Source organism: Heteronotia binoei, chromosome 15 (genome assembly GCF_032191835.1).
Source record: "Heteronotia binoei isolate CCM8104 ecotype False Entrance Well chromosome 15, APGP_CSIRO_Hbin_v1, whole genome shotgun sequence".
NCBI classification, from domain to species: domain Eukaryota; kingdom Metazoa; phylum Chordata; class Lepidosauria; order Squamata; family Gekkonidae; genus Heteronotia; species Heteronotia binoei.
Window position 1 is genome coordinate 24579083 of NC_083237.1, and position 10774 is coordinate 24589856.

General features: G+C 46.9%; 1 protein-coding gene across 1 annotated transcript; it reads right to left on the bottom strand.

Annotated features, from left to right (window-relative positions):
• Positions 1 to 215: 215 nt before the first annotated feature.
• On the bottom strand, positions 216 to 9410 carry GARIN5B (golgi associated RAB2 interactor family member 5B). Its single transcript, XM_060254983.1, has 8 exons — positions 9130 to 9410; positions 8413 to 8570; positions 7120 to 7280; positions 6756 to 7020; positions 6003 to 6097; positions 4278 to 4318; positions 3938 to 3987; positions 216 to 1832 (listed from the first exon to the last, which is right to left on the bottom strand). Exons 1-8 carry the CDS (start codon positions 9146 to 9148, stop codon positions 216 to 218), a joined length of 2406 nt encoding a protein of 801 aa, XP_060110966.1. The 5' UTR covers positions 9149 to 9410.
• Between the last annotated feature and the right edge of the window lie 1364 nt (positions 9411 to 10774).

Here is a 10774-nt window from a genome sequence, read left to right on the forward strand (position 1 = left end):
GATCTGTCCCCCTGGAGAAAATAGCCATTTTGGAAGATGGATTTTATGGCATTATACCCCACTGAGGTCCTTCCCCTCTCCAACCTCCCCAGGGTCCATCCCCAAATTGCCAGGAATTTCCCATCCTGGAGTTGCCAATCCTTGGTGAAGGACAGTGATAGGGAAGTAGCTCTCAGGTTAAATCAGACCTGTGTCATCTGCTTCCCTTGCTTTGCTCACTCCAAACTGTTTAGATCATTCTTACCTGGACAGCTGATTTTTCCAACATACCTGACTGGCTGCTGTTTTTGCGTGGCACTGCTTGGCTGCGTCTTGTCCCCGCTCTTGCTCTTCTTTCTGCTGAATATTGTTTTCACTTTGACTGGCTTAGATGCATCCGGTGATCGACTCTGGGGCCTGCTTTGACCCCCTGTGAATGGCTGGGAGGTCCCCGCAGCCACAGATTTCAGACCAGGTTCAGAAGGCCCTGCTCCTACTGACACAAATTTCCTGCCAAATTGTGACCAACCTTTTTTGGTCCTCCCTAGTGGACTTGGCTCTTGAGAGGGACTTGGCTTGCTGCTCTTTGTCTTGCTAAGCTTCTGGGTTTCCATCCCTCCCACCTGTGAATATGGAGCTCTAGTCCTACCTGGACTCTGTAGCCTAGAAGGAGCAGCAGAGGTCCCCTGTTTCCCAGAAGGTTTTGATTTTACTGACATCTCTCTAGAAATGGGTCTGGTGCCAGGCACTTCATCCATGCCAGCCATTTGTGAATAGGGGACGCTGGTCCTGCCCGGACTCTGTAGCCTAGAAGGAGCAGCAGAGGTTCCCTGTTTCCCAGAAGGTTTTGATTTTACTGACATCTCTCTAGAAATGGGTCTGCTCCTCATATCTCCCTTTGCCTCAGCATTCACAGTTTCCAAAATCCTAGCACTAGCATTATCAGAAACTTTGCTTTTTGCTGGTGTCACTTTAGATTCATGACTGACTGTCTGAAGGACAGGAAATGGTAATGTCTGTGAGGCTTTTGACCTAGTAGTTGCCACTCTGGATGTCTTACTTGCTGGCTGGGATGGGCCAGCTGCCACTGACACGGCACCCACCTCTGAAGGCCCAGCAGCCACCGATTTAGTAAACGCAAATGAAGAACCCGCAGCCTCTGATTTACGGGACCTTGCAACGACATTGGCTGAAGGTGCTCTTGTTGAAGCCGTTCTGGATGCCATCTGACTCTGCTTTCTTGATGTACGCTGGGAGGTTAAGCCACCTCCTTCTCCTTGGTTTAGAGGCCTGGCTGACCTTGATGAGCCCTGGCTTGTGACCTGGGCTTTTGTGGCAGACTTCTCTGTCAAGCTTAAGGCATTGCTACGGCTCTGGGAGGTTTTCTGTTGATTGTCTTGAGACATGGTCGTTTCCACCAAAGACCTGGATTTTTTGCTCCTTTCGAGTTTAATAGGGACCTCTCCAGATGCCCAAGATTCTCTTTCTGTGATTATACTGGCTTTGGCCATGACAGCTTCATGCTCTGCTGTGGCACTAGGCTGTTCAATGCTCCTCTTCTGACTGGATGCCAAGGGGCTGAGTTGACTGTCTGGTTGAGAGGGACCAATGGCCTCGGAGACGGTAAACGGCACAGAAGGCCCAGTACCCACAGACATAGTGTCATATCCTGAAGTCTCTACCGCCACTGAGTAATGGGATGGTGGGGGAGAATGAGCACATGGCTTGCAAGTACTAAAACGTCGAAGCTGGGAGCCCATTTGCTGCTCGCTCTGCTTAGTTGCACTCCCACTTTTCAGCTTTGATAGATCCTTGGAAACTGAATCCTGGGGCTGCTCTCTAGAAGTATGTGCCTATACAGAAGAAATATACAGTGTCGTTGCATATATAGGCCGTTTTCCCACTCACGTTTTACTGGCGCCACGACCATCCTGACGCCGGCGAATCTGCCTGGATTTCGCATCAGAAGCTCCGGCGCTCCCAGAAGCGCCGGCTACTTCCGTCGCTAAGCCAGCGCAAACGGAAATCGCAAAGATGCAGGAAAACGTTTGCGCTGGCTTAGCGACGGAAAGCGCCGGCGCTTCTGGGAGCGCCGGAGCTTCTGATGCGAAATCCAGGCAGATTCGCCGGCGTCAGGATGGTCGTGGCGCCAGTAAAACGTGAGTGGGAAAACGGCCATAGAGTATGGATTCTCAGAAGACAATTGAAGATACGGTAAATGCAACTGCTTCCTAGCAAGTTACTTTCTTGACCCACCCATCTTCCTGATCAGTTACCCAAAGCTCCTCCTTTTTGATGGGCTGCTCTTAATTTCTTGCATTGAACAGAATTTGAGCTCTGTTTTTGGTGCTAGACTATCAGACCACTATGAACAAAAGCAAAAGAACACTAAAAGCATGTTTGTATTACAAAACTGCAGAGCTTTTTTTTAGCAGGAGCACACAGAAATGCAGTTCTGGCTGGCTTGACATCAGGGGTGTGGCCTAATATGCAAATGAGTTCCTGTTGGACTTTTCCTACAGAAATCCTGTGCAAAACAATGGTGATGTCTGGGATGTGGCCTAATATGCAAATGAGTTCTTGCTGGGCTTTTTCTACAAAAAAAAGCCCTGAAAAACTGTCCGTTCTAAATCTATCTAACATGGCTTCCCTCAAAGAATCCCAGGAGTCGTATTTTGCTGAATGTGAGGAGAATTTTCTGTTTGAGATTCTTAAAGCTTCTCACAGAAGCTGCCAGGAAGGAATAACTATTAAACCAGTTTTCATGGTGTAGATATGGCCTAAGAGAATGTGGGCATGTTCAAAACAGTTTGACAGAATTTGAAGGACTGAAACTGAATACCTACAATGAGAGAGCTGGACCCTGGAAGTGTTTTGGCTGAGTTGCCATCTAGCCCCAAATCACTTAAGCTGTTATTTGTAACTCCCTCCACACCTGAAAATAACTGAGTTTTCATTCTAAGATTATTGAGTTGTCTCCTTTAACTACAGGAACAATGGGGATAGATGAAAAGTTTGACTTCACGAGGAGACACCTTTCCAGGGAATGGCATAGAGGAGTATTGCCCATGTTGCTTTGTAATGCACTGTTTAGAGGTCTAAGAGAGAAATGCAGGTGGAAAAGGAGGGCTAGTAGTCCCTGCTTGAGGCTTACTGGAGCCCAAGATGAGAACCTGCTTGTATATCCCTTCCTGATCCTCTTCCTGTGTTTTTTTTCTTTTTCCACTCACAAACACACATTCTGTAACCCTATCAGATCCTGCTCTCTAATAGTTTTACTTCCTTTCCTCTGTCTGTCATTCTTCTTCCATCCTTACCTCTTCTCTCATCAAAATAGCCAACCATGACCAAAAATGGTGGGTGAAGGCCAACAGCTTGGGCAAATGTCCCAGTAACGCTTAAGGCAGGGGTATCAAACTCATTTGTTATGAGGGCCACATTTGACCTTGTTGGGCCCTGCTGGGCCATGTTGACCGGGCCATGTGTGTACCTATTTAAGATGAGGTAGCAGAGATATAAACTTTTTAAAGGACACAGACAAACACGACTAAAGATTTTTTTTTTAACTTTAAATAAAACCTGCTTAAAAATTAGCACTTGTTGGTCTTAAAGGTGCTTTCTTTGTATTTCTCCCATGGGACCCAGGGAACTGGGCAAAGGAAGCACTGGCTTTTTCCCTCCCTCCCCAGGGAACCAGGAAGGGGAGGAGCCACAACCAATGGAGAAAATCAAGATTTTGCTCTGTAGCTCCTGTATGATAGAGCAAGCAGAAGAAAGCAAGAGAGAGGGAGAAGGAAGCATACAAGAGCCAATTGCTCGGGAGCCTGATAGGAGCCCTCTGCCACATGTTTGACACCCCTGGCTTAAGGCATGCCAGCCTACAGTCACTGCATCCTCTAGGAGGCAATAGGATCTACAAAATCTGGGGAAGGAGCATCTTAGACTCTTATGACCTTACCTGAGGTTGTGCAGTTCCAGACAGCTGTTGAGAAGAGGGTTGCAAAGCACCTTTGGAAATAAAAGGAGAAAGAGGGGTGGAGGAGAGCAACAAAGGCAACAGGGCCCCCCAAAAGACATGTTGGTGTAGGGCATGGTGAAGGGATATTGTTTCTGGAGGATATACATCCCCAGGGGCCCAGCAGTGTGATTTTCTCACAGCAGCTTCACCCCAGCAGCAGGTGGTATAGAGCAGCATGCTGGCTGTGGAGGCTTTTCATCCTACCTGCCTCAGTCACAACTAGAAATGGGACAAAGGTTTTGCCTGCTCATTGCTCTGCTTTCAGCACTTCCATCCATACCTGATTTTGGGGGGCTCTGCTTTGAAGCGATGGCACTTTGCCTGCAACAGAAAAATTTTGGTGAAAACATCACCAAGCAACTGCCTCCGTTCCCTATACACTGGTCAAATCACATAACCTGAGGACAGCTGAGATGGGCTATTTTGATGGACCTTATGTTTTTTTTTTTATTCCTTGTAAATCAGGAAATGTTTTTCCTGATTTGGAAAGAAAATGTATTTAAGAGTTTTCCCATCAACTAAAGAAAAAGAGAGTATGTGGGTGGTTGCTAGGTAACCATCAAGCACTTCCTTCAAAAACTGCCCAGATGCAAAGTCATGGTGGAAAACTTTACCTCAGAGTTATTGACCTCAGGCAGTTCACCCTGCCCCATGATTCCCTCTCCCAAATAGCCACACACACATATTAGCATAATATATAGGGAGGATGCTTTCTCCATTTTCAAGTCAGCGCTTCCTCAGCCAGTGTTAATTGTTTTTGTTTTTAGGAAAACTGAAGAACTATGGCAGAGGCATTGTTGCCTGTAGTTTATATGGTGACTTACGGGCACTTTCAATCCACTTTGACCATTTGCAAGTGGATTTTGCCATTTCACATACAGTAAAATGGCAAAATCCACTTGGATCGAAACTGCATTATTTAGCAAGTGTGCACCTGAATACCCCCCATCAGATGTGACATCTACAATACCTGCAAATCCTATTTGTCAGAGGGAAGGAAGATACCTTACCTGTAATTTCTGAGTTGGTTTTCCCCGAGGGCTCTATTTTTTAATGAGAAACATCAGCTGGTAGTGGCTTCAGACAGAGAGGAACCTGAATCTTCTGTCTCAGAGAGAACTTGGGGGGGGGGGGATTATGAGTAGACAACAGGAAAGAAAGGATTAAAATCTCCTTTCCCTCCCACCACTCCTGTACCTGAGTTGAAGCCACTGCAGCCTCTTTACCAGATAAAAAAGCTACACCGGAACTTCTTTAGCCTTGTGACCACATTCCCTAGGGTGAACCCAGATGAGATGCTAGGAAATCTGTGAACAGCTCTCCAGCACATTTTAAATTGTTAAAACAAGAGCCATGTGCAAGAGGGGGATTCATATAGGGAACCTAATGTGGAAGGAGGGGTTTAATCCTTTCCCCCTGCTCTGTATTCTTATCCTTAGTTGTCCGTTCACAACTGCTGTGTGTTCCCACTGGGGGAAACATAAAGACAACATATGTTTTTATCAGTGGGGCAAAGAATAGATCCAGGAATCTGACTGAGGTCAAGAAAATGGTGCACTGAAAAGGATGAAACTCCTCCTGCCCTGCCAGGGCTCTGTGGTTGCTATTTAACAATTTTTTGAAACTATGCCAGAGATCCATGCATGGAACTTCCAGCCTCTGTCTAGTTTGCCTGTGAGATCAATGGATGCACTCTAGGTACAGCAGCAATGCCTCTTTCCTACAAGCTATTGTCTGTCACCGGCCTCAGATTTTGCAGCTTCATGGCATCCAGGGCAGGTGTGTTGGCTGAATAATAGGCAAGTCAAGGAGACTAGGAATTCTAAATATACATAGCCTAGAATTTGATGTATTCTTGTTCCTGCAGGTTATGGGATTTCTGCTTTATCTCATGAATTGGAGAGTCTTTGTCCACCCGTTTAAAAATACATACTGGGAAGCAGATGAGACCAGCCTTAAGTGGCATTGGACCATTTCATCCCTACAGTCTCTTACAGGTACGTACTTAGATTTTTGTTCTGTCTTGGTGGAACTTGCATGGGAAGACCACTTCTTCAGCTCTTCCAAAGACCCTTTATCCATGATGACTGGGAGCCAGTGCTGTTGGAGGAACACAGAACAACGTCACCTGCAGATGGAAGAGCATGACAGGGATGGGCAGAGGCATGTAGAATAGAGAGAGCCCAGCTGGTGGATTGATGGGTTAGAGCCTTTCCCAGAACAATACTATTTGACCCTACAAAAACACACATGTACAAGGAAGTATATTTGAAAAATCAGGGTGTATTGAAACTACAAAAATTGAGAACACCACCTGAACCCACAATATGAAAAAATGTGACACACATACAATTGCAAATGATATTCAATATAGCAACATCAAGTGTGCATGTACACACACACAAAAAAAAATAGAAATAGCAAAATCAAATGTAGAAATAGCAACATCAAAAGGGAGCTAACCAACATGGCAAACTACAGATTGCCAGCCTTTTGAGTAGATTTTCATCAGGCTGTTTCTGTGATACCCCATTTATTCAATTTCAAAACAGCTACCTAAAGTCAGTGGCAAAACACCTGTCTTCATTTGCAAAAATAGGTGGGTCTGGGTAGGCTGGTGTGGAGATGGCTGAAGAAGCAAAAGATGCTTTTTTGATTTTGTCATTCTCTTTCTTTGAGGATTCAGGTGGTGGTGTTGGGATCGGCCTTATTCAGACAGCTCTTTCTGGCAAATGGTTGCTTACATCCTGATGCTCACCTGTGTTTCAGAAGGCATGCTAGCAGTCTTCCATATCGTGTGTAGCCCAGCATCCTGGGAAGGGACGTTAGAAGGAGGCTTGGCCTTACCAGCAGCCACGTGCAACAGATATATCAGGCGCATCCAGCGTTCAAATTGGAAACCCTCCTCCCCATCAGGGGCACAGAGCTGCAGGTAGTAGTTCCTTCCTGTTGCCATGTGTATTTTCAGGCGTCGCTCTTTCAAGTTGTGAACATAAATCTCCACCAGCTCCAAAGGGATCAACCTGTGGGGAAGGAAGAAGTTCTTAGTTTGTGAGTCTCAGGTTCTTTGAGAATTTGGGAGTTGCAATGACAAGGAGTAGTGGAGGGAGCATCAGTCGCACCGAGCAATTTCCAGTTTTCTGGACTTGGAATTTCCTTCTTTTTTATCCCGGGCAATGATCATCAAGTCGGGCAGCAGCATAGTGGGCGTGCTAGCCAAAATACCCAAGATGACTATGTTGGGGTGGTTGAGGATGCCAATGAATTCACCCCTCTTGGTCACCTGTGGGTGGAGGAAAGGAGAGAAGCTGTCATGAATGCAAGCCAAAGGGTGTTGGCATCCAGCCATAGTAGATGCAGAGTACAAGGATCAAGATGATGCCCTTTCTGTGCCTTTGAAGGTGATCACTGGGCCATGTCTGGCTTGGCCTCTCTCCAGTCAGCCTTCTACATATGAAGAGACTTAGACAATGTCAGACGCCTGGTTCGTCTAGTGTGCAGTAGCATCGACTTTGACTGGCAGCAGCTCTCCAGGACACGGAAAAGCTTATCCATATCCAAACCTTAGATCCTTTAAAGTGAGCCACTGGAGAGAGGAAAAGCACAAACTGTAACCCTGCACCACAGCTCTGACCTGTGTGACCCTCCACTCTCTAGTCTATTGCCTTTATCCTTTTCTCTGCTGTAGGCTGCCAACATTACAGTTTTGGCCTCTTTGTTCCTTTACATGCAACACACACAGAGGGTATCCTGAGAAAATGTGGCAACCTAACCAGGGCTGCAGGGGGGCTGCAGGCAACAGAGTTGAAACCATTTGTATGCTTCAGAGCTGGCTTATTCAATGCACATCCTTGCCCATTTGTGTAGGATCTGCAACAACAGATAAAGGTGTGGCAGTCTCTCCTTGCCACAGCGACAGCAGAGGGCAGTGCACACAAAGCTGCCTTATACTGAATCAAACCCTTGATCCATCAAGGTCAGTATTGTCTACTCAGGAGGCTCTCCGGAGTTTAAGGCAGAGGTCTGTCAGATCATTGCCTGCCTGTGCTCCTTTTAACTGAGGAACTGAACCTGGGACCTTCTGCATGCCAAGCAGGTGTTCTAGCACCAGTTTGATGTAATGGTTAAGTGTGCGAACTCTTATCTGGGAGAACCAGGTTTGATTCCCCACTCCTCCACTTGCAGCTGGTGGAATGGCCTTGGGTCGGCTATCGCTCTCGCAGAGCTGTCCTTGAAAGGGCAGCTTCTGGGAGAGCTCTCTCAGCCTCACCTACCTTGCAGAGTGTCTGTTGTGGGGGAGGAAGGGAAAGGAGACTGTTAGCTGTTCTGAGATTCAGAGTGAAGGGTGGGGTATAAATCCAATATCAACATCATCTTCTTCTAAGCCACAGCCCCTCCCCTCAGTGCTTAGTCACCTGCACAAAAGTGCCTTCAAAAATGGGTGCATCTCCTATCAGGTTGTATTCGCCCCTCTGCAGCAACTTATGCAGTTCGCCTTTTGTTGGAAGCCACCCGCCAAAGGCATGTTCACTGACACACTCAGGAAAGATGTGCTGGCCCCTCCGTATGTTCCCTAAGAGAGAAAACACAGAGGATGCTTATGGGAAAGTGAGAAAAGGCTTCTGAGGCCTTTAGCTGCATTGTCAGGGCCACCCATCGTTAGCACAGGATTCAGGAGTTATAGATCAGAACACAAATCCTTAATGCCGCTAGGATCGTCTCCCTTAGCCCCGTAACGTTACAGAGCTGAGCAACATTAACTGGCTGTCTACCGCCATCTCCAGAGCACCTCTCACCAACTCTCCCCAAACTATTGGCTTATATGAGAGTCCAGACCACAGAAAGTGCGCTTCAAGTACTGGCTCTAGAGAACTCAAGCAAGCAAGCTAGAGCAAAGAGCACCATGCAATAGGACTACTCGTTTCCTTTTCCCAGGCATACTAGCCAATCTGATATATGGAAAAACTCCTTTCTGCATGGTCATCATCAGCTCCTGAGCACAAAGAAAACCCATCAGTCCAGGTTTTTTCCCTATTAGGCCACAATTTCATGACAACTTCCAGCATCCTCTCAGCTGTTCCTGCTCTCTAATGTACTGGGTCCTTCAGCCTCCCCACTCAAGAAGCTCCTACCTGGAGGATACGTGATCATGGCTGCAAGTAAGTGGAGCTCAGAGGCAACTTATAGGGCCTTGTGGATTATTGTGGCACAACAACAGGGGTGTTCCTTGGGCCACAGAGTACTGATTTCATTATTCTAGGTGGGGCTAGGCCCCCCATGTCCCCACAGGATCCCTGACTCCACCCATAGAGGCCTCTCTTCTTTGCAAGTGACTGAACGGTGTCCTCGCCCCAGCGGAATCTTTGCCTGCAAGCCTGCACATTGTGACATCAGCAGAGACCCAGGAGCTGAACTGCTACATGTGCATTTTCTGTTGTGGGCCCCACCTTATGGAACGGCCTGCCTGCCTGATGAGGTCAGGAAGGCTCCCACCCTCTTGGCTTTCTGCAAGCTCTGAAAACCTGAATTGTTCAAGAGGGCTTTTTTAGACAGGTAATGGGGCTCCACTGTAACAAAATAATTCTGAAACGTGGTTCAGTAAAGAGTAAGGAACAGTGGACTATGCTCTACATATTGTTCATGCTGCCTATTGCTGTAAGTAGGATCCTTGTAACTCATTTTTAGCGTCATCCTGTTTTGTTTCAGCTCTTCTTTAGATTTCTGGTTGGTTCCAGATTTCTATCATCCAAATCCTGTTGCATTGTTTATTGGATGTCCCATCCTGTTGATACGAAGGATCATGCCTCAGGTCAGGAGCTGAAATTCCGATGGTTTTCAGCCTCCCTTTGCCAGCAGTTAGGGCTACCAACTCCAGCTTGGGAAATTCCTGGAGAGTTGGGGTCAGAGCCCGTGGAGGGTAGAATTCACTTTGAATCTGTGGCATTTTACAGATTCTGCCTTCTGAATCCGCTATTTGCTCCAGAGGAACTGATCTTTGTAGTCTGGAAATCAGTTGTAATTCTGAGAGTTCCAGGGCCCACCTGGAGATTGGCAACCCTACCAGCAGTTGATTTCTGTGAGTAGAATTGCTGCCTCTCCCCCAGCCAGATCCAGGGATGCCAGATCCAGGCTGGGAAACTCCTGGAAATTTGGGGATGGAGCCTGATGCACCTCAGTGAAGTGCAATACCATAGACTCCATGCTCCAAAGCATCCTCTTTCTCCAGGGGAAAATATCTCTGTAATCTGGAAATGAGCTGTAATTCTGGAGGATCCCTAAGTCCCACCTGGAGACTGGTATCAAGCAGGACTCATGTCTCCATGCATACCTGGGGACAGGGCCTTTTTTTTTAAATAATAATAATAATAATAAATTTTATTTCTATCCCGCCCTCCCCACCTCGGCAGGCTCAGGGCGGCTAACAACATTTCGGGCGGCTAACAACATTTCCAACATTTTTTAGCAGAAACGCAGTTCCAGCTGGCTTGGAGTCAGGGGTTGTTTATGGCCTAATACTCAATTGAGTTCCTGCTGGGCTTTTTCTACAAAAAAAAGGCCTTGCGCTAAACAATGGTGACATCAGGGGTGTGGCCTAATATGCAAATGAATTCCTGCTGGGCTTTTAAGCCCTGCCTGGGGACATACTTTTTAGGATGATTGTGTTATATTCCAAGGCTAAACTACAATGGGTTCAAACCAAACCTTGATTCTAGCCCCTGTTTCTCTCCTGGCATTGACCCGGACTCCTTCACAAGAACCTGCATGTAATGCAGCAAG